At 40.3% G+C, this 25,671-nt stretch overlaps 1 protein-coding gene across 3 annotated transcripts in view; it reads left to right on the forward strand.

Moving 5' to 3' along the window:
• The window catches only part of LOC133134786 (uncharacterized), an 89,517-nt gene that overhangs the window by 58,487 nt on the left and 5,359 nt on the right, over positions 1–25,671 (forward strand). For all 3 annotated transcript variants that reach the window (XM_061251182.1, XM_061251183.1, XM_061251184.1), the window contains exons 6-9: positions 7,756–8,028; positions 13,856–14,134; positions 15,589–15,719; positions 23,216–23,335. In XM_061251182.1, coding sequence (XP_061107166.1) covers positions 7,756–8,028; positions 13,856–14,134; positions 15,589–15,719; positions 23,216–23,335 — 803 coding nt within the window. The remainder of the gene's footprint in view (positions 1–7,755; positions 8,029–13,855; positions 14,135–15,588; positions 15,720–23,215; positions 23,336–25,671) is intronic.

The raw sequence follows: 25,671 nt of genomic DNA on the forward strand, positions 1-25,671 counted from the left end.
CCAATGCGATTTATACAGCATTTTCTTACACACACATTTTCTCTGCGACTATGTTACAAATACTGGTCAGAGACGGTTGGGTTCATCGTGTTCAAGAGATTTTCTATGTACATTCTAAATAAACAATGGCCATTCTATCAACGTTTCTTAGAGTTGGCACATTTTCAGAATGAAAAACTATTATGCATTTGGTCTGCAGGACACTTGTTGTGAAAAGGACACTTATTTCTTGTAGTATGTGGATTTCCAAAATGCAGAGAAGATGAGGTCCCCCCATAGTTGTTTTACCACCTACATGTTACAAAATAAGGAACTGTTGTCGCTAAAGCAATGGAACCTTAAAATAGATTATACATGTATAACTGTTAGCTTTCAAATGGTATGATCCTGTCACCATAGTGCTTATTGCACCCTGAAATAAATTAATTAATGAAAAATTATTTTAAGCCTTAAGGGGTTAAAATAATAAGGCATGACACGAAAGAAGCAGTTCCTCATGTTTTTATATGACATTTTATTTAGCAGACGCTCTTTCCAAAACTGATGTACAAAACATTGCATATCAAGGTCATACAATAAACAGCCGAACATGTCAGATCAGGCACAGTTCATATATGATTGGTTTTAAGGTAGATAGGCCAAAAAGGTATACAATACAAGGGGCTAAAGATAGACACGTGAAAAACAAGTAACAATAGATTAGGAGACTCCCGCAAAGGAGATTACATATAGTGTGAAGAGATTAGTTTTCAGACTGTGGTGGAAAATGGGCAGCGAGTGAGCAGTTCTTATAGGGAGATTTTTCCACCCCTGGGGAGCGAGGAGGAGTGCCTCTGCAGTCAGGACAAGTGAGAGCCATTCACACAGCAAACGTTGTACATGTATCTGTACACGTATCTTCTTTTTTCATATAAATTGAATGCAGGCCTAGCTCATTTTTCCAGTTTATGCAATGGGCTATTCTATTAAAGCTTGCTCTTGGTTGATTCCATGGCTGAAGTAGACCTGTCCGGGTGACATCATTGTAGTTACTCTTTACGGCACCTGAGTGTGGTGTAAGTCTAACTGAGCTCCAGCACCTAAGACTGCCCTTTACTCTTTGCTAAAAACTTAACGCAATTATGCATTACACACAGGCACATGTCCTACTTTTTGGTGAGAATGTTTTAACTCCTTGGTCAACGTTTGAGGCCTTTCTTTGGAGTAATTCTGAGCAGCTTCATACATACAGCCCCATGTATAAAGCTGCGCAGAGTAGAACTTAGGTCTCAAGTGCATCAAATAACAAATGACAAACAAATACTTTATAGTAGGAATAAGTGCACTGTATAAAAATGTGTATGTGTCAAGAATGATCTTTGCTCTGAAACTATTTAGGGGAGCTGGGGAGGTGTCTAACTCAGTTAGGAGTTGCCAGCAGATGGCTGTGGTGTGTGCATGGTAGGGATGTGGATCGAAATTCAGAAAAATTGAGAATCGATAAGCAGACACTATTGATTCTCCTATCGATCCTATGCTTGCCTCATTTAATTAAATTTTTTCTTGTTTCATAATAGTGGCTCATAAAATTCAGTTATGTTAACTTTGTTTGTGAGCCTAGCAGTTCCTGTGGTAATTGTTGCTGTCAACATGGAATATTTGTTCCTTAGGACACACTCTTTTTTGTTGCTTTGTGAAGGTGCAATTTGTTTAACTAGCAGTTTGGAATTCTGAAGTACGCACAGAACAGAAAATTACGTTCTTTTATCACCTTTTACCATATACCAGTACCATGTGCTCTTTACACAGAAAAACTCAGAAGAACCTCCATTGATTCCATAATTATCCTATAGCAATAGCATTTATTGTATAATGTTTAATGTTTGGGGTTTTTGGATGAAATCATCCATCCATTCATCCATTATCTTAACCCGCTTATCCTGAACAGGATTGCAGGAGGGCTGGAGCCTATCCCAGCATACATTGGGCGAAAGGCAGGAATACACCCTGGACAGGTCGCCAGTTCATTGCAGGGCACACACACCATTCACTTGCACACTCATACCCACGGGCAATTTAGACTCTCCAATCAGCCTAACCTGCATGTCTTTGGACTGTGGGAGGAAACCAGAGTACCTGGAGGAAACCCACGCACACACGGGAAGAACATGCAAACTCCACAAAGAGAGGCCCCGGGTTTCGAACCCAGGACCTCCTTGCTGTGAGGCGGCAGTGCTATCCACTGCAGCATATTTTGTATAACGTTTCCCTTAGGCCGCACACAAAACCATTAGCTAGCTATTTTAAATTAAATCATCCATCCATCCAGCCATCCATTATCTTAACCCGCTTATCCTGAACAGGGGGGCTGGAGCCTATCCCAGCATACATTGGGTGAAAGGTAGGAATACACCCTGGACTGTTCGGCAGTTCATTGCAGGGCACACACACCATTCACTCCTGCGCCACCCTGGATGAAATCAGTGAAGTAATATTTAGGCATGCTCTTTTTGTGTCCCTTGTTTTGACATGGGAAACATAGGCTTCTGTTTAGGTTTCATGCTTTTTTAAAGCCCAGGTTTTTCCTACATTTAATGATGTGAGATAACATGGCCCAATAGCCTTTCGACTGAACTGTAATCAGGATTAATTCAACTTTATTTGTTCTTGTTTCATATATTAATGCTACAGTGCATAATCACGAAAAATCAGGCATAAAATATTATCCTTTGCATTCCGAAATGTCCTGTGAGGTTAACCACTTGCACTCTATGATGTATTTGGTAAGTAATTGGTTACGAGTGTACAATTTTATTCATAAGTATAGTTTGATTTGAGGAGACCGGGGCACAAATGAACACGGGGCATGTTGAAACATGGGCTTTTTGTATAGTAGATAATGATGGGTTTATTTTCACTGATGTGCTATAGCAACACGCTTCTCATGTGTGAATGGCTGTATGTGTGAGTGGCTGTATGAATGTATCGAGAGTTATTAACAAATCTGGCACCATGAAAGAAATGTTTTTTCACTAGTATTTGTATTTGTATTTTTAGACTACATAGATTCGACGTGTCAGGAGCAAGCAGAAACTGTGAGCCTTTTAGGAGTATGACTAGCACAGCGGGGGCATGTTGGAACACTGTATTATGAATGTTTGTTATATATGCATCAGGCACAGCTAGCGGGGTGGTTAGGTTTGTTTCGCTGGTGTTTGGTGGTCTTGCTGGTATTTCGATCCGAGAATGTTGCCAAAGTTGTATTTTTTCATTCCTACTCCTTTCCAAATCGAAGGATGCTTTAAATGTACTAATTTTATTTTACTTTGGTAGGCTACTAGCGGCGGGATGATGATAACTTGAAGTTACGTTCATTTTGAGTAGATAACGGTGATCTACAAATGCCAAGTAATATTAAAAGATGTGTGAACATTCCATTTAGCCATGCGTATATTGTGGATATTGGCATGACTGAAACGCAAACTGACCAATAGAAACAATGGACTGGACCTATCCGTTGTATAACGTTGTTTATTCCTTGTAGGCCATGCTTTTCTCTCTCATTTTTGCTGTTCAGGCCATTTTTGATTTGCGAGTAAAAGACAACATAGGTTACAATATGAGAGTTTGAAATACATTGCTTCTTATTGAGCCTCCATAGTTTAAAGAAATAGTGCAGTTATCCGAGATTCAATGCTAGATTCATAGTTCCAAATGTAATTAATATAGTAAAAAAAATACCTTGGATTGGTGTAAACAGCTTGCTTTTTGAAACATCCCTTGGCTAACCAGTGTGTTGCTTGCTAATTTATATTTGCAATGTGGATCACCATTCACATATCACCATTATTTTTTCTCTATCTTACAAGAAGTCAGTGAATGGCTGGGGTGGGTGAAGACAATGAAGCAAACTGGTCTGAACTTAATAATAATTAAAAAATCTATTAAAAAAAAAAAAAAACAGCTTAACCCCTTCCTCGGCGGAGACGAGTATATACGTTTTTACCGAATGTGTTTTTTTCAGTCACGGACGAGTAAACACGTCTAAAACATAACCTTCAAAAACCAGCTACAGACAAGTTTATCTGTTGATTCTGGGCGTTGTTGAGCCTTTCTAAGCATGAAACGAGTCTACTCGTCAACTCATACGTCTGGCAGAGGTGTTAGCTATCGCTCAGGCATTTAAAAAGTAAAGGCGCCTGTTTCGTAGTTTTCCTACAGTAGTCAATGCTCTCAGTGGCATTTCTTTTGATTCGCGCCATTCATTCGTTGTTTATTATTTTTTTCAACAAATTACACCCCAAATGTTTAGTTCAGGGGAAGATGGTGAATATGAACCTTCGCTTAGAAGCTTGGCTACGTCTGATGACAGATAATACCATTCATAAATTTGCTGACTGAATATTTGCAAATAAAGATATGTGCTATAAAATAATTCCAAATAATTTCATTCATAAGTAATTTCATTCATTTATATTTGCAAATCTTTTTAAAATAGGTTTTTCATTCCCCTTTACTTTTGGTAATAAAATTATATGAAAAAATGAAAAAAAATATGGTTTGTGGGAAGACGAGTTAACACGTTTTTGCCAAAAAGGGTATTTTCAAAATAACATTTCAACCACAAAAATGGGAAAAAAATGTAATACAAGTTATTTTTCATAATCAGCATAAAAAATAATACTTTTAAATATTATTTAAAAAATTTGTCTGAAAATGACAAGTTTTTTCCAAAATAATTGGCGGGGAAGGGGTTAAGCTAGGTTTTAAAACAGCTGGTAGCTGGTTGACCAGTTAGACCAGCTTCATATTCAACATGGTTTGACCAAATCAAGCTTTGTTTGAAACAGATGGGTAGTTGGTATCAAGCTTATCATAACTGGAATTTACAGGTAACATCAGCTAGTTGTACAACAAATATTTGTTTACTTTAATGTTAAGTTAGTGTTTGTACTAATGAGCGCATGCTGACAAAATCTCTATAATGCTAGTTCCAAATACATTGCAGTATGGACCAGGGCTAGCTTGGCTGTAGCCTATCGTGATAGTAAAGTGTACCTTTGAAGCTCACTTGCATATTGCAGTATATGCGCTGGGTAGATTGTTTTGGTGAATGAAGCACCTTGAATGTATATTTTAGCTAGATAAAGAAAAAGCAATTGCCTTACTTTTGAAGGCAAACTTTTATGTAACATGGCAGTGTCAATAGCATGTTGTATTTCCAAAATATATTGCATTTAACAGATATGTTGACCATGACAGCACTAGATATACACTCACTAAGTACTTTATTAGGAACACTGTACTAATACTGGGTAGGGCATCCCTTTGCTCTCAAAACAGCCTCAATTCTTTGTGGTATGGATTCCACAAGATGTTGAAAACATTCCTTTGACAATAGGTATTGGTAGTCTAATTGGGAACGTGTCTGACCCAAACGTGTGTATTGGTAGGCCTACATTGCAGGGTTTAACTTGATGTTTAACTTGAAGTCTTTGATGAGCCTATCAGTGAGGTTACTGTAACTGCGGTAGGAGCGGTATCCCCACTGAATAGTAATACAAAAAAAATCTCTGAGGTAGAATATCCATTCACTTCATCTGTATTTCAGTGAATATCGACTAAAGCTCTACAATATACGCCGCATCCGTCATATCCTGACGGAGAAAGCCACCCAGCTCCTTGTCCAGGCGCTCATCATTTCCCGCCTAGATTACTGCAACTCCCTCCTAGCCGGTCTCCCTGCTTGTGCCATCAAACCCCTCCAGAATGCTGCAGCCCACCTGATCACCAGTCAGCCCAGGTCGGCTCATGTCACCCCACTCCTCATTGGCCTCCACTGGCTTCCTATTGCCACACGCATCCGATTCAAGGCCCTAGTGTTGGCATTTCAGGCTGCTAAGGGGACTGCCCCACCTTACATCCAATCCTTAATCACTCCCTACTCCCCAGCTACACCACTCCGGTCTGCCAGCTCTGGTCACCTTATGGTTCCCTCACTACGAGCACCTGGCAGTCGAGCTGCACGTTCATGCCTGTTTTCCGTTCTGGTTCCTCAGTGGTGGAATGACTTGCCTACCACTGTCAGGACAGCAGAATCCCTCCCCCTATTTTCAAACTGTACCTTAGTCCTCCCTCCTCATCCCCCCCCCCTTTCTGATATCCCTATCCCTCTTGTCTAACCCCAAAAAAAAAAAAAAAATTGAATTGCACTTATGATGACTGTATGTTTAGAACAGCACTTCACAGGACACTTCCGCAAAGTTTATTACCTCCCCATCTAATGTGGCGACTAATTACCGTTAAGCCTATACTGTAACGCCGGGAGCAATAAACTTTTAACAGTATAAGAGATAGGACATCATATTGTCCAGCCCTCTTTTCACCCTCTTTTTTCTCTTAACCCTCTCTTGTTTCTTCTCTTGTGTCTTGCCTCTGGCTCCTGCTACTTCCTCACCCTGCGGTTCTCCACAGCGCACCACTAGGCCTCGCAGACACACCTAGTGGAAACTTGTGGAAACTTGTGGAAACTTAACGAGGCGTATATTGAGTGGAAAATAATTAACTTGCAAATATATTTAATCACTACACGGCCTGTAGCGTATTGGTTAAGGTACATGACTGCGACCCGCAAGGTCGGTGGTTCAATCCCCAGTGTAGCCACAATAAGAACCGCACAGCCATTGGGCCCTTGAACAAGGCCCTTAACCCTGCATTGCTCCAGGGGAGGATTGTCTCCTGCTTAGTCTAATCAACTGTACCATTATGAAGAGGAAGATGAGAGACACCAGACCCAACAATACAGACAAGCTGAAGGCCGCTGTCAAAGCGGCCTGCACTTCCATAACACCTCAGCAGTGCCACAGGCTGATTGCCTCCATGCCACCCCACATTGATGCAGTAATTTGTGCAAAAGGAGCCCGAACCAAGTATTGAGTGCATAAATGAACATACATTTCAGAAAGTTAACATTTCTTTATTATAAATCCTTTTTTTGATTGATTTTATGTAATATTCTAATATTTTGAGATACTGGATTTTCATAAGCTGTAAGCCATAATCATCAAGATAAAAAAAAAAAAAAAGGCTTGAACTATTTAACTTTGTGTAATGATTCTAGAATGTATGAAAGCTTCACTTTTTGAATGAAATTACAGAAGGAAAAAAAACTTTTCCACGGTATTATTATTATTATTATTTTTTAGATGCACCTGTATAGCCCCCCCCCCCCCATTTAAGGGGACCAAAAGTAATTGGACAATTCCAATATGCTAGAGTACAGAGCCAAAACAACAACAACAAATACTTACAAATACTTACAAACTGCACTGTATTCATTTATGGGTAAAGTACAGTGTCCCAAAGGATAAATAAGTAGTACTACCTTGTTGGCAAAGGAAAAGACAGATATTTGGTTGACTCGTCGGAACATAATAGGTGGCACAGATTCATTGGACCTTGTTCATGTTTTAAGGGGTCTATTCTAGAAGTGTTTTTCACTTTGTTTAACAATTTTCATGGCTTCTTGGGGACTTGCTGAGTGGAGGAATGTCTTTGTACGGTAAGTTGGGGGGAGGGGGTGGTTAGATCTACTGTTTTGAAGTCTTGATTAGATTATAAGTTTTCTTTAATTGTGTTCTATTTTTTGCTTTGCAAGTGAGTGAGAGTATGCTTTCTTGATAATATCCTGTATGTGTAGGTCTCCTTTTCGTAATGTTTTGTTATAAGGAATAAAGGAGGACTAAATGACAATGTCTCTCTCTCACTCTCTCACAGACTGTTCCCAGAGAGAGCATCTGAACTATGGAGATGATTTTCGCCTTGAGCTCCTAGACAGCGTGGCGGTGTTGCAGTTCTCTCACAAGGACTCCCCCTCCCAGTTTGTCACACTGTGGAATAAAACTCACCCCACAGAGGGCACAGGAAAGAGGGGGAGAGTCAGGGGCAGATACTGGCTCGCAGATAAAGTTACCTTCGCAGACCAGGGCTCCTACATCCAGAGAAACAAAGAAGGGAGATTTATATCAAGACAACATTTGAATATTCAAGGTGATTGAGTGAAGAAGAGAACATGCAGTTCACCCCCCCAAAAAAATGAAGGTATGTTTCCACTTAACCTGCGTAGTATGTGTCCATCCAGATCAAAATATTTGCTGTGGTTCCCCCTGGTAAAGCAGACTATACCGTCCTTCATCCTGTGACTTCAGATGACCAAAAATGTATGGTTGTGTGGGTGTAATTTATGTCCAACCCTTTATAGTACAGTGGCTAGACAGAAACTTGAGTAGAAGGCATATGACAGCCCGCTTGGAGTTTGCCAAATGTCGTTGAAAGGATGGAGAGGACCAGGAGGGGACTGGTCTGATGAGACAAAAATGTAACTCTTTGAGCAGAACTCCAGTCACTATGTCAGGCGAGCACACGGCACTGCTCATCCCCTTGCTAATACCATCTCTACAGTGAAGCATGGTGGTGGCTTGAGGGAAGTTGAGGGAAGGATGTATGCAGTCAAATACAGAGAGATCCTGCTCCAGAATGCAAGCAACCTCAGACTTGGGTGATGGTTAAGTCTCTTGAGTGGCCCAGCTATAGCTCAGACTTAAACGCCAACGAACATATGTGGAGAGAACTGAAGTTGGCAGTTTGCAGACTCTTCCCATCAAATTTGACAGAGCTTAAGAGGATCTGCCAATAACCTGGCTCTTTCAATAACCCCGGGTTTCTTTTCGATGCCAAATTATTATGCGATTAATTATCAATATTGAGAATGAAAAATTTGTTAAAAGCACAAAAACTGCTCAACAATGCGAGTGACTGGTAATGTGAAATGGAACTACACCACCACGCCAGGTGGAATGTGAACCAAAGCTATTAAATCTTGGAGGGTGGAGATTTTTCCCCCTCCACATGTTAGGGAGTTCTTCTTTTTAAGCTCTAGGTGGTGATTTCCAGCCACCTACAGCTGTAAATTCCATAGAGAAGATCTTCACATTACTACGTTCACATCCCATACAAAACAACACCCCAGACGATTTGTAAGCTAATAGCTTACAAATCATGATTATCAGATAGGAGTACTGTAGGCTATTTAAGCAACTCCATTCAAAGCAGATGTGCATGATTTGCTTTTCTCAGGGATAATAACTAATGACGGTATATTCTACTATACGAACTATAGACGCCATTTACTTCCCAACTTCACTGCAAGAAGAACCGCACACAGGCTGGGCCACAGATGCATGTATTCATGATGCGACTGATCGAGAATTTCACTATTTCAAACCACCAACCTTCTGGACATAGGGTAGCTGGTCAGCTGTTGCAGTTAATGTTGGGCTGCGTTACATCTGTTCAGTTGTGTTTACTGTTTAATCACACACATTAGCTGCAAGTGTCATTGCCACTTGGGTTGAAAAGAGTATTTTGTGTGCATTGAAGTGCATTCTGGCAGCATTTTTCTTTTTCATGGCATAGGCTGCAAGTGTTAGCCTAGAGTTCACTAATGATATTTGATGTGTGATTGACAATTTTGGGGCATCACAGTTCTCTGCATTTTCCTTTTCAAGGCAGATCTTTGTGCTCCTCACTCTTGCTTTTTGCGGCTACTCTTCCTTGTTATGAGTTTAAAAAAGGTTTTTTCCCCCTCTTGTGCATTTACCTGAATTTCCCTGAACCCTGAGCTTGCCTATGCTTAGATTTTCTGTTTTTCTTTTTCTCTTTCGGCATGTGAAGCTCAGGTGATGAAATGCAAGGTTGTCTGGGGGAGGACAACCTCAGTTGTTACAGCTAGTGGCAGCCCAGGAGGTGATGCTCCCTCCCAACATGTTAAAACCAGAACTGCTGAAACTTCTGATTACTGAACTGGCTTTGGAAGATATTTGGGCTGCGGAGGAGAGTGAGGTTTGAGAGCGTTGAGAAGCGTGAGGAGAGAGCCTGATGGCGTGAGGCTCAGGTGCAGTTGGCCCAGATTAGGGCAGGTCATGATGGGCCTTCTGCCCCTCATTTTGATGTGTGTGAAGCCAAAACTCTGATGCCCAAGTTTACAGAGCAGGTGGTGCACTGTACAGGCTACAAATTTGGTCCACAGCTTTTATTAACCCTTCTGACTAAATTGACATAAGTCAATCTCATGCTTACAGCTATTTATGTACAGAGGAAAGAAAAATTATTATTAGAATTTTTCCCTGATGAGCTACAAAAGCTATGGAGGAAATAACTTATGAATATACCTCTGATAAACATTTTGTATCAATATCCCAAACCATTGCTGCACCCTGAATTTGCCAGAAATAAGTCCAGGTATATGCAAACAGGTCTTCATAGGACCAAGTTGTATGGTGTCAATGGTCCCAAGACATTACTGCTTGCCATCCCTGTCTTTCGTTCTGTTTCCCCTTCCTATATATATATATACAACTTAATGGCATTAAAATAACTCCATTATTGTGTAGCTTAATGTCATCATGCCACATGCATGCATATCTGTAGTAAGTACGTTTAAATTGAATACATTTTGCCTTTATTCTTGCTAGTGATTTGTGTCTCTCGTTAGCAGGGCCGGATTAAGCCATCCCATGGCCCTGGGCTATCAGTATCTCGGGGCCCCCTGGGCGTGCGTGCTGCACTCAGGCGGACGCAGGCACCCACGCTTGTGCGTGCGCACACACACATTTGTTTATACAGCAGTGCATCGAGGTCCAGGCAACAGAACCGCGTTATTATAGTTCTATTCATACACAAAGACACTTAGACTAGCTTATAGGCTCTCAGCTTCACAGCCACGATAAAACAATCATATTGGTGATGCATAGCTTTAATAACAAATCAATACTGTTATGCAGCCAAAACACACGCAGGCCTACTAAACCTTTAATAACAAAGCAACACTGTTATGCAGCCAAAACACATGTAGGCCTACTAAGCCAACAACCAGATAATAGCACTATTGCACATAACCCAACTGAACAGCCAGAGAATAGCAGAATTCCACAAAACCCAAAACACAGCGACAGGGAGGCAGACAGACATCTTACACCATTGTCAGAATATTACATTATTGTTGAAATAGCCTAGTCGGCACTAGAAATATTTAAAATACTTTACAATTGAAGCTATAGGCCTAGGCCTACTCATGAATAATAATATCTGACTCACCACTGAAAGAGCCCTTTTCCTGCTATTCCAGTAGGCAAAGTCGTCAATGAGGTCTTCAAAATCCAGTTGCTGTCATAAATCATGCTCAATTGACATCAAAGTAAAATTGTTCAGTCTGTCCTCAGCCTTTGAGGTCCTCTATGTTTTATAATAGCCAATTTCGAAAATGATCTTTCCCCACTGGCATTGCGGATGGGCAATGTTAGGTATGTCCGGAGTGCTGTGTCAACATTGGGGAAAACAGAGCTGTCTCTCTTTTATTAATATAAGTAGGTTCCTTGGTGTTGGGTCACTGACTGCACCAGCTGAGAAACTGACAAATTCATCAGGAAAATCCTCATGTAGATCGGTGTTATACTTGCTTTGCAATTTGAGGCTTGCTTCACGTATTTCACTATTGGATAGATTCCTGAGTTGTGTGAGAAAACCAAAATACCTGCATGTCTCCTTATAGGCTGCGTGTCTGTTGCAGAGCACTAATCAGTTTGTTTATTATGACATATGTGTCTATACGAAATTTGTCTTTCCCAATATGAATAGGGTCAGGCACATTGGAGTCATCTGATCTGGGCTTCCTTTTAGCCTGTGGAGTTGTAGTAGATCTGTATTCTTGTGACATTGACATCGCCTTAGCTTTGGATTCAAAGTTATTGAACTGGGGGCGCAAATCTGATACATAGTTGATGAAAGAATTAATCAATTCCACAGGTCCAACTAGGTCCAACGCCACATTCTGGAGGGCCATGCTCGTAGGCTGAAATCTTTGCAGTATTGTGTCCCATAATATAGTTATGAACGCCGTTTCCAATCTATTAATTTTTTTGGCCAGGGACCACGCATCATCACGCACAACAGCATTATGAGCGTCATCTTCTGCTATGTGTGTTAGAGTATTGTAAATATTTCTGTAATTTAAACAGAGCCTTTGTTGCCTGTGCATGTGCAGACCATCTTGTTGATGACAGTCCTTTCACTGTCTCGATACGTTTATTCTCGTTCAAGTCTAGCCCATTCATTAATATTTTCCAGCGGACAGGCTGAGAAAAAGTAAAAAATAGATTGGACTAGTCTAAAAAACAAATTAGCCTCACTGCAGCAATCTACACTGCACACTCCTACTAGGTTCAGGGAGTGGGCTGCACACGGAATCCAGTCAGCAAGTGGGCATTTTTCCTGAATATGAGCCCTCAATTGTATGTCCCTGAAATATTAGACGCGTTATCGTAACACTGTCCCCTGCAATTCTTTATATCAATGTTCATGTTCTGTAGGACATTGGTAACCGATTCATTACATTACATTACATTATTGGCATTTGGCAGACGCTCTTATCCAGGAGACAATCTTCCCCTGGAGCAAGGCAGGGTTAAGGGCTTGTGCGGATCTTATTGTGGCTACACTGGGATTAGAACCACCAACCTTGCGTGTCCCAGGCATTTACCTTAACCACTACGCTACAAGCCGCCCAAACCTGTATGACTAAAGATTGGCAAAAACTTCAGAAAACGCTCGAAGACTTCGCCCTCCTGAGAAACATGACGCACCACAGCTGCATAATTGGCTTAGGGAGTGGACAAGAGCCGATGGAGTGTAGCACGGAGTGAGAGTCATTTAAGAAGTAACTATGAAATATGAAATAAATTTGTATGCCTAGTATAATGACTCTCTCGTCTGTAGATCTAGGCAATATGTGGAAGACAGCAGCGCATGGAAAGGCACCAAATGTTCCTGCATTTGAACACACCGCTTCAAGTCACGCTGCAGCATTTTGCGCGCCCTCCCAATGAAATCAAAACTTTGTTGCAACAATGTTTCAAAGCAAAGTAACCAGAGCACTAAAAATAATGTTCTGCAATGCTTTGAAATATTGTGGCAAAAAAACACAGCGCAATTAAAAGTTGTAATATACACAGTAAGGCATGGTTCTGTTCTGTTGGGTGATCGAGTTCACCTTCCAGGTCATTTGCTATCTCAGAATGTAGATTTGCACGTCAATCTATTTACAAGAATGAACATGTCTGTCATGTAGTCTAGAGGATTTTCTCTATCATGAAATATTTGCTGAGGGACTTTTTCCTCCTCCAATACAAAACTTGTTTACTGAGACATAAGGTAAGGTGTAGCTGACCTTAAAGTGACACTTAAGGGTTCCTTCTGCAACCCGCTTAAATTTGAGGGAAACCTCTCTGTTTCTTGAGAGCATTTAGTGCATGTATATAAGTCTCAATTGGTATGATTGTACAATTAGTATATGTACAGATCTCTTCTCTATTAGTGAGATTATACTTGTGTGAAAATACCCTTCCCTTCAGCATGTTAAAATGTTCAATGTGCAATCACCTCAATGGACCAATGAGGCAGTGCTACTTCCGCAAAATATTTGTGGCTTGGCAACTGTGTAGATGCGGACTATATCTTTCGCATTATGGAATGTCCTGGACTCTGTAAATCTGTGACACTGCAAAATGACACCACTAACGTTATCTGCATGTAACCTGGATGGACAGATACTATTCTGGGTAACTGGAAACATGCCATAATTTCATATTTGGGTAAACTGCCCCCTTTAAATCATTTTAAAAGATAACGCAATTTATCTAAAAAGGCACTAACCCTTGGAGGGGGTGGGGGGGTCAGTGACTGTTGTAGTAATAATAACTTCCAGTGGAGGCTACAGACTTTACTAAGTTCTTCCTTTCCTGTCCTCTTCTCTCCTGCTCAGCCCGTGGGGACACTTTTTTCACCCCCAATGGGGATTCTGTGGTCTTTCCTCTGAAGCTTTTACCTTCTCAGGTGCAGTTGTACTTTGAACCTACTGATGGTAATGGCAAACAACAGCTGGTAAGGAATGGGAGGGTGTTACTGCCTAAATACGAATACCGCCTGACAGTGGAGGAGGACAGGATGGAGATCGACGAATTGGGATCTTCTGACAGTGGAATTTACCAGATTGTGGATGCAGATGGGAACGTGGTTTACTTTGCTGAGGTGACAGTGGAGGGTGAGTTCTGTCATAACTATCCAGTTCTAACGATCAGTCCTTGGTCCTCGGGCAGGCAGTAGATCATCTAAGATGACAACATAGTACACAGACAGGAGGCTAGGTAGCAGCCAAAGTGGCAAGCTCACAATTTTTGAAAATGTGTAGGATACAGTAAAGTGAGGATGCCCAAAGAGACCAGTTAGGTCAGCATACATAAACAGAAAGCTTAGAGCTAAACTGATATTCATTTGAGCATATGTGTACTTCTAAGGAAAAATAGTTTAATATGCAGTATATGCTGTGCTTCCATTGCATTAATTTTTCTGCTTGATTTTGGCTAAATCATTTTTCAATTTGGACATGAATGACAGATCTTTTTTACGAAAAATGTGGTCGCCTAAATGAACTTACAAAAGGAGAACATGAACAATCTTTGCCTACACTTTTAGGCTATAAGTTGGTGTAGATGTTCCCCATTTTTATTGTATCACTTTATTATATGAAATGGATTCTAAAACACAAAAAAAACAAGTGTGCCATACTGTAAACTGCAGACTTGTGACTTGTAGACCATTTCACCAGCTCATGTCACATACTGTGGAAGACCAAGTCCCAGCTTCCTAGCAAAGGCAACCAGATTTTCTGTCAGTAGGTATGAGGTGCTTCTCCTTGTATGCATTCCTCTTTTGACGCCAAACATGTTGGTGTGTATGGCCAAAACCTTACATTTTGGTCTCACCTGACCCTAGCACTCTCTTCCCGTCATAATTCCAGTGAGGTTTGGCAAACTCCAGATGCTTGGTTTTGTGCACAGTAAAGGCTGTCTTTGTGCCACCCTTCCAAAGAGTTTGTTGGTATGGAGGTGCCATTGTATGGATATTGTTCAGACTCGGTGACCCCAAGAAGGAACCAATCTCTGCAATTCTTAAACTGTGATCTTTCAGTTACTTATGGCCTCCCTCACCATCTTCCTTACCGTCCGTGGGGATAATATGCACTCATGTCCTCTTCCTGGCAAGTTTGCAGCCATTCCGTATGTTTTTTGCATCTTTATTGTTGCCCTTACAGTGCTAAGTGGCATGTTGAAATGTTCATGTATTTTTTATGTACCCATTAACAGACGTGTGATGGTCAATTACATTCTGTGTCTTCTGAATTGACAGTTATTTTGCCTTTTCCCATGCTGAGGGATTTTGCTTGCTTGTTACCTCATTTTTTATGCTTTTATGAAGTGATGGAATGACACAATGTAGTTCCTTTAGTTCATGTAAATTTATATTTGGTAGAAAAATGTGATTGTTTTGAATGATTCTGTGGAATAATAAGTAAAATAGTTGCAAGGTTAATTGCATGAAAAAAATATTCTGTCGATTTTTCACATTTTTCAATTGGAAAATTAAGACTCATACTGTTTCACTGAATATTACTGAATGGCCTCATTCTCTCTCCTCTTTCTTTCTGCCCCTCTACAGGTCCTACTTACTTTAAATATTTGCCACTCTTAGGATTTTTGATTTTCGGTGTGATCATGTGTTTTTGTATGAAGAAAATATGCTGCAAGAAGTCTGCTCAAGCTCCTGCCCAACCTGTGGTGTATGGTGAGGTATGTGTAGACAGGTAGGTGTGTGTGTGTGTGTGTGTGTGTGTGTGTGTGTGAGTGTGTGTGTGTGTGTGTGTGTGTGTGTGTGTGTGTGTGTGTGTGTGTGTGTGTTTGTGTGAGTGTGTGTGTGTGTGTGTGTGTGTGTGTGAGTGTGTGAGTGTGTGAGTGTGTGTGTGTGAGTGTGTGAGTGTGTGAGTGTGTGAGTGTGTGAGTGTGTGAGTGTGTGTGTGTGTGTGTGTGTGTGTGTGAGTGTGTGAGTGAGTGAGTGAGTGAGTATTTTCCGGAATCATTGGCGCAGTCACTCGGCGAAGTCCGTTGCATACTGGGCATGGCTATTCAATGTTGCCATTTTCCAACGTCGAGCAAGGGGAGCACAGATCAAGGTGCATGGTGTGGTACCTTTGTTCATATCCAATCAAATTAACTATTTTCATTACCATTAGGATCCATGCAAATTGTGCTGGTTGTACAGACATTTTTTCAATTATTGAAGTAAGTTTTACTAAACAGAATGAAACCAGGGAAGATCATAACATAGGCTATCAAGCCTTTCACAACAGTGAATGACTCGGTATGAACTGTTGCTCAAACAAAATAAAAAAATTTAATAATGAATTAATAGGAATGATATGGCTTACTAAACTGAACTGAGCGATTTTCTTTCATGTGGGGTTTACACATGTTGTGCATGTGACTTTCTCCTAGGTTATTTGAACTTTAATTAGATTTTTAAGCTACCTATGTAGGGGAAAATTCACAGAACAAAATATCTCCAAACCGGGCGGAAACACCATACTTTAATACGGATATATTGATACACTTTTAGCATATATCGTCGAGAGTTTTGGAGGAACCAGCATGCTCACTAAGGTGGAGTCTGATTTTGACTTGTGATTGTTTATCATGCTTTTAGGTTCTGTGAATTTTCCCCTACATTTATCAATGTATCTGGCCCTCCAGACAAAAAATAATAACAACACATCTTGTTGTTTATCGGTCTCTGACATTGAGCGAGGAAGGAGTACTGGCATAAATTGGAAACGCTGTGCAGTTTAGTTCTCTTAACAGCAAGAAAGACTGCTCAGTATTGTTGTTAGTAACTACATCATGCTAGGTGTAATGACCATTGCTTCTTTAAAACAAACGGTAATTATGTCTGCACATATACATTGATATTATATTTATTACATATTACTTATGCCAAGAGAGAAATTGTTGCAAAATATCGGATTAATCATCAGAGTTTACAAATACAATCTATCCGTAATTTATACCAGTAAGCGCTACTGTAGCTATCATTTTAACGACTGTCGTGTTAAAATGAAAAGATTGTTCAAGTTGCGTTATGCCATTCTTCTCATTACAGATGGGTGTAAGAAAAAGAACGAAATACTGTACCCGAGTCTACAATGAGAATAGCCACAAATAATTAAAAACAGAAATAAATACAGGAATTATAATTTTAAAGAAGATAAAAAAAACAGCGATCAGTAAATCCAATCTACAGTGGGGCAAAAAAGTATTTAGTCAGCCACCAATTGTGCAAGTTCTCCCACTTAAAAAGATGAGAGAGGCCTGTAATTTTCATCATAGGTACACTTCAACTATGAGAGACAGAATGGGGGGAAAGAATCCAGGAAATCACATTGTAGGATTTTTAATGAATTAATTGGTAAATTCCTCGGTAAAATAAGTATTTGGTCACCTACAAACAAGCAAGATTTCTGGCTCTCACAGACCTGTAACTTCTTCTTGAAGAGGCTCCTCTGTCCTCCACTCGTTACCTGTATTAATGGCACCTGTTTGAACTCGTTATCAGTATAAAAGACACCTGTCCACAACCTCAAACTGTCACACTCCAAACTCCACTATGGCCAAGACCAAAGAGCTGTCAAAGGACACCAGAAACAAAATTGTAGACCTGCACCAGGCTGGGAAGCCTGAATCTGCAATAGGTAAGCAGCTTGGTGTGAAGAAATCAACTGTGGGAGCAATTATTAGAAAATGGAAGACATACAAGACCACTGATAATCTCCCTCGATCTGGGGCTCCACGCAAGATCTCACCCCGTGGGGTCAAAATGATCACAAGAACGGTGAGCAAAAATCCCAGAACCACACGGGGGGACCTAGTGAATGACCTGCAGAGAGCTGGGACCAAAGTAACAAAGGCTACCATCAGTAACACACTACGCCGCCAGGGACTCAAATCCTGCAGTGCCAGACGTGTCCCTCTGCTTAAGCCAGTACATGTCCAGGCCCATCTGAAGTTTGCTAGAGAGCATTTGGATGATCCAGAAGAGGATTGGGAGAATGTCATATGGTCAGATGAAACCAAAATAGAACTTTTTGGTAAAAACTCAACTTGTTGTGTTTGGAGGAGAAAGAATGCTGAGTTGCATCCAAAGAACACCATACCTACTGTGAAGCATGGGGGTGGAAACATCATGCTTTGGGGCTGTTTTTCTGCAAAGGGACCAGGACGACTGATCCGTGTAAAGGAAAGAATGAATGGGGCCACCTATCGTGAGATTTTGAGTGAAAACCTCTTTGGCTGGGTCTTTCAGCATGACAATGATCCCAAACACACCACCCGGGCAACGAAGGAGTGGCTTCGTAAGAAGCATTTCAAGGTCCTGGAGTGCCCTAGCCAGTCTCCAGATCTCAACCCCATAGAAAATCTTTGGAGGGAGTTGAAAGTCCGTGTTGCCCAGCGACAGCCCCAAAACATCACTGCTCTAGAGGAGATCTGCATGGAGGAATGGGCCAAAATACCAGCAACAGTGTGTGAAAACCTTGTGAAGACTTACAGAAAACGTTTGACCTCTGTCATTGCCAACAAAGGGTATATAACAAAGTATTGAGATGAACTTTTGTTATTGACCAAATACTTATTTTCCACCATCATTTGCAAATAAATTCTTTAAAAATCAGACAATGTGATTTTCTGGATTTTTTTTTTTTTCTCATTTTAGTTGAGGTATACCTATGATGAAAATTACAGGCCTCTCATCTTTTTAAGTGGGAGAACTTGCACAATTGGTGGCTGACTAAATACTTTTTTGCCCCACTGTAACTGATGCATTTTCCTGCTTGTGGGATTTCGCTATATGAAAGAAAAAACTGAAGAGCATATTATTGACGAAAACTGTTAATTACTGAGATCTGGCTTGAGCAGGTGGGTGGCAAAAGGGTGAAATGTGGACCTGCCTGACCGGAAATTTTCAATTAACTACACCAAACTGGCAATGAGCTGCTCACTCTTGACTGACTCAGCCCAAGTAACTCCTCCCACTTTGGCGTGCCGCAAGTCCCGAAATGACCAGACGCATCTGGATCGTCCAGAAAATGTGAAATCAACAGCATACCAGCTTGAAACACAGCAGACGTCGGCCAGAAAATATGGCCCTCTGTGTGAGTGATAGTGTCTGTGTGAGTGAGAGTGAGTGTCTGTGAGTGATAGTGTCTGTGAGAGTGAGTGTCTGTGTGAGTGATAGTGTCTGTGTGAGTGAGAGTGAGTGTCTATGTGAGTGAGAGTGAGTGTCTGTGTGAGTGATAGTGTCTGTGAGTGAGAGTGAGTGTCTGTGTGAGTGAGAGAGTGTATGTGTGAGTGATAGTGTCTGTGTGAGTGAGAGTGAGTGTCTGTGTGAGTGATAGTGTCTGTGTGAGTGAGAGTGAGTGTGTGAGTGATAGTGTCTGTGAGTGAGAGTGTCTGTGTGAGTGATAGTGTCTGTGAGTGAGAGTGAGTGAGAGAGTGTCAGTGTGTGCATCAGGGGTGGACAAATCAGTTGTACTGGCACCTGGGACAACCAGATTTTAGTCTTGGCAACCAAACCTCAGCAACACAAAGCCCAGCGGACAAGCGGATAATTTTGCGTTTTCTTTCGTTACCTAAATTGCAGCGAATTGGTTGGAAATTAATAGGGCAAGATCTGACATACTATTTATTTGCTGAGCTTTAATTGCCTCTCCAATCAGTATGTGGGAGCTGTTAATTATGTCACCGCTCTTTCACTTCCCATCTTTTCTTTCTTTCACATATCATCAACAAAGTCGAAAACCAAGATTATTCCTTTTTAAAAGGTAACGCAGATGAGCCGTCACAAAACTTTGTCAAAATGTGTAGACTGCAATCCCTTATAATAATAACGAGCTATATTGATTAACACTGACGTTACCTATCGAACCCCCTCTCCAGACCGTATCAGACGAGGGTGTAACGTTCAGTGACATGAGTGCTAAGTGCTGGCTGGCTGCCTAAGAAGTTACGTTTGTAAAATATGTAAACTGTATCCCCTTAGAATATTACAAGTATATTATTATATATAGCTGTGGTTATGTTCATTAATAGTATTCATATGGTAAATGGTTGGCATTTATATAGCGCCTTTATCCAAAGCGCTGTACAATTGATGCTTCTCATTCACCCATTCATACACACACTCGCACACCAACAGCGATTGGCTGCCATGCAAGGCGCCGACCAGCTTGTCAGGAGCATTTAGGGGTTAGGTGTCTTGCTCAGGGACACTTCGACACAGCCCGGGTGGGGGATCGAACCGGCAACCCTCCGACTGCCAGACGACTGCTCTTACTGCCTGAGCCATGCACCCGTGTAAATTTTAAAAGCAACAGTCCTCATAGAGAAAATGTGTCATCTGCCTTTTAAGTAAACAATAGAGCTCTATATTTAGTACATATTTTGGTATCCATTTAAATGCATAGCTCAAATAATGGGATATCCTCATCTTGGCTTCATGAAAAGCAGTGACCAATCACAACACAAGTAAACGTGTTGTGCGAGAGTCTTGAGAAAGATGGAATGTACAAATGGAATCTAGAACGGTAATTGTCAAGGTAAAGAGTTGTAATCTAAGACCTCCAGCATACCTTAAAATAGAGACAGCTTGGGGTGTTACTACCTTTTGCAGCATATATTGCAGGATGTAGTTAATTAAATTTTTGTCTCATGAAAGTAAATCTTTAGAAACTGGGCATGTCTCAAAAAACGTAGCTAGGCTTGTTGAGCTGCAGGTCTATGCTCACTAGATTGCATTCATGATATGAAGCAACAGAGCAGTCAGTGTAATCACTCACCCCTTTGCTTTCATTCTGTTTGGTCGTTTTCACCACCTCATCGCAAGTATCCAGGTAGCTAGCAGTAGCAACCATTGGGAGATGATTGCAAACAATGGGCCTCATTTATCAAACGTGAGCCGAACAAAATTCACCGTAAATAATGTGGGATTTATCAAAGTTGTCAGATGTCAGTTTTTTCATAGGAGCTGAATATACATCATGAGTGGTCTCAGCTGTTCGTATTGTGTGTGGAAATGAAAGAGCATGGCTGTAAAGCATGTTTTGTTATTTTATTATTCCAATAATTAAAGCCATTAATTATTCCATTAATTATTCCATTAATTTATTCCATTAATTAATATTTTATATATGTATATATATAATTATATATATCATATATAAATGTATATAATATTTATTTTATTTAGAGTGGCAAAATTGTTTTAATATGCCAATTGTACATTATAATTATTAATATCATATAAAAACGCAAAAGGATTCAACATTAAAATGGGTGATGTTTCATTCCATTAAACAAGTATGAGGCATGGCATAGCCTACTACACCTTCGGAACAACAAACTATAATCGTGAGTTCAAGTTCTAGGTACACCTGCAAATGACATGTGGCATGACATGTGGCTGATGCGCTTGTTTAGGAGTTTTGCCTCACGTTTAATGTCAGAGGTTGACATGAACAGTTTTTCCCAGTTGGAAGGTGCTAATTCGTTCATTCTGATATGACATGAATGCAGCATTAGGCTTCCTTGCTATGGTTTTACATTACATTTACAGCTTTATTAGAAGATTTGAACCATGGCCACATAATCACTTTGTTTGAGGCTTGTGACACCTCCTTCTGGCTCTCTGCAAGGACAGGGAAAACATTGAATAAGGCTATTGCTGTTACCCTCTGGTGGGATACCGACGTCTCCTATGATTTGCCTATGTGTTCCTCTAGCCCAATGTATACTCCGTTAGTGAACCCTTGAAGGCAGCAGCTTGTCAAAATAACCGCAACGGGATTAGCAAGCTAGTAACAGAAATAAAGATACATTTCATTAACATACATGAAATAAAAGTTGCTAGCAAAGTAATAATATGTATATTTGGTGGTTGGGGGAGCAGAAACTGCTGCCTTGCAGGCTTCACTGTGGAAAGGAAAGTGCCAAATATCAATATCAAACAATTATTATTATTATTTTTTATTTTTTTTTTCACAGCTCTGACAATTCACTGCTTACACTAAGGAAATAAAATACACCAATCTGCCAACCACCTGCTTAAAACAGTTTTTAGAATAAAAACTGCTTTAAACTGTATACACTTGACTATAAACATATACAGAACAGTCTATAAACTATAAACAGAACTACATCAGTTTCACCCTTCTTCCTTCTGTTGGAATTACATGGTACTGCACGTGGTGAAATTTATATCGGAATAGATCCCATGTATTTTTAAATATGGCGGGCCTTTATTTCTTTTAAATATGAAAAATTCTACATGTCCTGGAGCAGTTGTTAAGATAGACGTGATCATGAACACCAGTACTTACCAAGATATTTAAAGAACTATTAAAACAAAATGCACTATTTTTCACTATTTTTAGATGAAAAAAAGTATTTAAGCATCAGTGTTTTTGGCTTGCACTTCGATTAACAGAACTTTAATCTCCGCTTCAGAGAAGCTTTTTTCTTTTTTCGAGTATCTCTTTAAAAATCCGAAATTCCATCTATGGTGTTTTAGGGGCGTCTATTTAAGCTAATGACAAATTTTGTGCATGCGTCTTTGATTTATGATTACTTGGTATTTATCAACATACACACGTGGATACTAGAAAAAGCTGTGTCTACGTGTCTTTCGTGAATCTTGAGAACGTTTTTAGTTCGTTTCAGATCACACATACATTTGCACACGGATTTCCGAAAATAGTGATAAATGAGGCCCAATGACTTCAAACAATATAGGCAGCGATTGTTACTTAAACAAAAAAAACGAACACTTCCGATATTGTGGCTGATGCAAAGGCGCCAACCTGTCCTGATGCATTATGGAACATACGGTTTTAAACTGTAGGCTGCTGCTTTATTTTATTTTTAGTTATAGGCTAATAATTTGTGTATTTAATTTATTATGGCAAATGGCCATTTGTTAAAAAGGTTTCTTTTTTTTTTTCGCCAATGATGGGGTGGCGACTGCCCCCCATCGCTACAATGAGCGCACGCCACTGGTGTGAAGCCCATGTGCTTCATGAGTTTCACCAAAAACTGGAACAAATCTGAGCAACCAAAGAACGCATCACGACAACCAGATTTAGGAGGTTGGTTGCCGCAACCGCATGTACATATAATTTGTCCACCCCTGTGCATGCTTGCATGGTTGTTGATGGGCCGCATGGTGATTTTATGTTTTGCTTTAGGTTTCCAGTTCCACAAATCCTCTTAATCCCAGTGTCCCAAGTCAGCCTCAGTGGAGTGGGACTCACGCTAACGTACCAAGTCAGCCTAAAAGCAACTGGAAGCCTGGTCCTTCAACTGAAGTAGGTTCTTTCTGAACATTCTCTCTTTTCTCTCTGAGGTAGGGTGTTGGTGGAGCTCCCCAACTCCAGGGTTTTTTTTCTTACCATTTTTCTCTTTTCCTCCTTTATAATCTTCACTTTCGGTTATGTATTGGTTTTCTACTGATTAAAATATGTAGTGGAGGTTAGGTATTGGAGTGCAGTTATTGGGGTTTTTGGGGCTTCTGGCTTTTCTGAGGACAGAATGGTGTGGCAGTCTGATGAAGTCACAACTTTATATGACGGTGTTTGTTGTGGGAAAAGAGGTGCATTTACATGTAGATTTTAGTCTGTTAGACACACGCATATTAAAATAGCAAGCTAGATACCAAGTACTAAGGTCTTATTTAAGCGTGCTAGCCATATGAGCTTTGCTATCTTGATAGGCTACCGCCAAGCTAGATCTGAAACTAGCATTATAGAGGCGTGGATGTTGTTAACATTAGCTCATCAGTACAAACATCAATGTAACATTAAAGTAAACAAACTAGCTGACTTTAGCTGTCCCTGGCAACATAACTTGAGTTGGTCAAACGATGTTGAGTATAGAGCTGGTTTAACTGGTCAACCAGCTACCTGCTCTTTCAAAACCTTAACTTAAGCTGTTTTTTAAGCAGGGGTTGATATTCGCTTGCAAAGCTGGACAGGGATGTAACCTTACATGCGTCCATAAAACAATGATATTCGTTTTTTGGCTGTGGATTTACTGTCTTGGGAACTTGTGAGGTTTCAGATCAGTTTGCTTTATTGTTTGTCTTCACCCACCCCACCCCCACAAGACTCAGAGAAAGTGTGTAGCTATGGCCCACTATTCATCTGAATGATTGTAGATTTAAATTCTTGTGATAAGGTGAAATTTACGTTGAGGCGTTGAACTGAAAAAAGAAAGGGGTTATTTATCCACATTGCCGATACAAGTTAGCGAGCAAAACGCTGGTTAGCCTAGGGATGTGCCAAAAAGCCTTCTGTTTACAACAAGGGTGTCCAATGTTATCCAGAAAGGGCCGGTGTGTGTGCAGGTTGTTGTTTTAGCACAGGACTAAGACAGCTGATTCTACTCATCAAGGTCTTGATTAAAGACCACGATTAGTTCATTAGTATAATCAGGTGTGTTACTGCTGGATTAAAACAAAAACCTGCGCCCAATGCCGGCCCTTTTAGGATAAGATTGGACACCTATGGTTTAAACCAATCCAAGATATTTTTACTCCATTTCTTAAATTTGAACTATTAATCTAGCATTGAATCATTTCGGATAACTGTGAAATTGTTTACGGAGCAATGTATATAACTTTCATAATGTAACCTTTGTTGTCTTTCATTCACAAGTCAAACATGAGAGAGAAACTGACAGGACAATATTTGAAGATAAATAACATTTGTTATAATAGGCTACATGGATTTATTTGCTTTCTAATAATGGCAGGACAATGAAACATTAAATTAGCTCAGTTGGACCAAATATCCACTTTGTCTGAAAGATGGTCTGTATTGCTCAGCTGAGTTTTCAGTTTGAACGTCTCTCTGTAGCAAGATTCTCTGCTTTTGATATCAATGTTGTGCGACACACTGGGCTGCACATACTGTCTGTACTTATTGTCAGAAATTTCAGAAAGCTCTTGTTACAATTTATAACCAAGTTGGACAGTATTGCATTGGTAATAGCTTTCTGCTGTGGAGGATTCATGCTGTACTGCCCTACACGGGTCTCTATGAGATTTGAGGCTGTTGTGGTCAGGGCTGGATGATATGAGGAAAACATGCGATAATGATAACGCATTATGCGCATTATGCATGGGGGAGGGTGTTGATAATAAAGTGGTGCATTTCTCTATTGTAAGATAAAATAATATACACTGTGGGCCCCAGAAGTATTGGCACCCCTAATAAATCTTCACAAAAAGTATTTAAAATGATTTAATACTTTTTGCAAACACCCCTGGCAAATATGACAGCCACAAGTCTTTTCCTATAAGTTTGGAGAATACAATTAGAGGGATTTTTGACCATTCCTCCATGCACAACTTTTCAGATATCCTCCATATTTCATTGATATACTTGGCATACCCCCCTCTTCAGTTCTGAACACAGGTTTTTCATGGGATTTAAGTCTGGAGACTGAGATGGTTGTTGTTTTTACTTAACCATTTCTATGTGGATTTTGATGTATGCTTGGGGTCATTTTCCTGCTGGACAATCTACCTACAACTAGATTTTCTGCCAAGATTTCCTGGTACACTGGCAGCAAAACATCTCCAAATCATCAATAACCCTTGCCATTGTATTTCACTGTAGGTATGAGGTGGTTCTCCTTGAAT

This window comes from Conger conger, chromosome 8 (genome assembly GCF_963514075.1).
Source record: "Conger conger chromosome 8, fConCon1.1, whole genome shotgun sequence".
Classification (NCBI taxonomy): domain Eukaryota; kingdom Metazoa; phylum Chordata; class Actinopteri; order Anguilliformes; family Congridae; genus Conger; species Conger conger.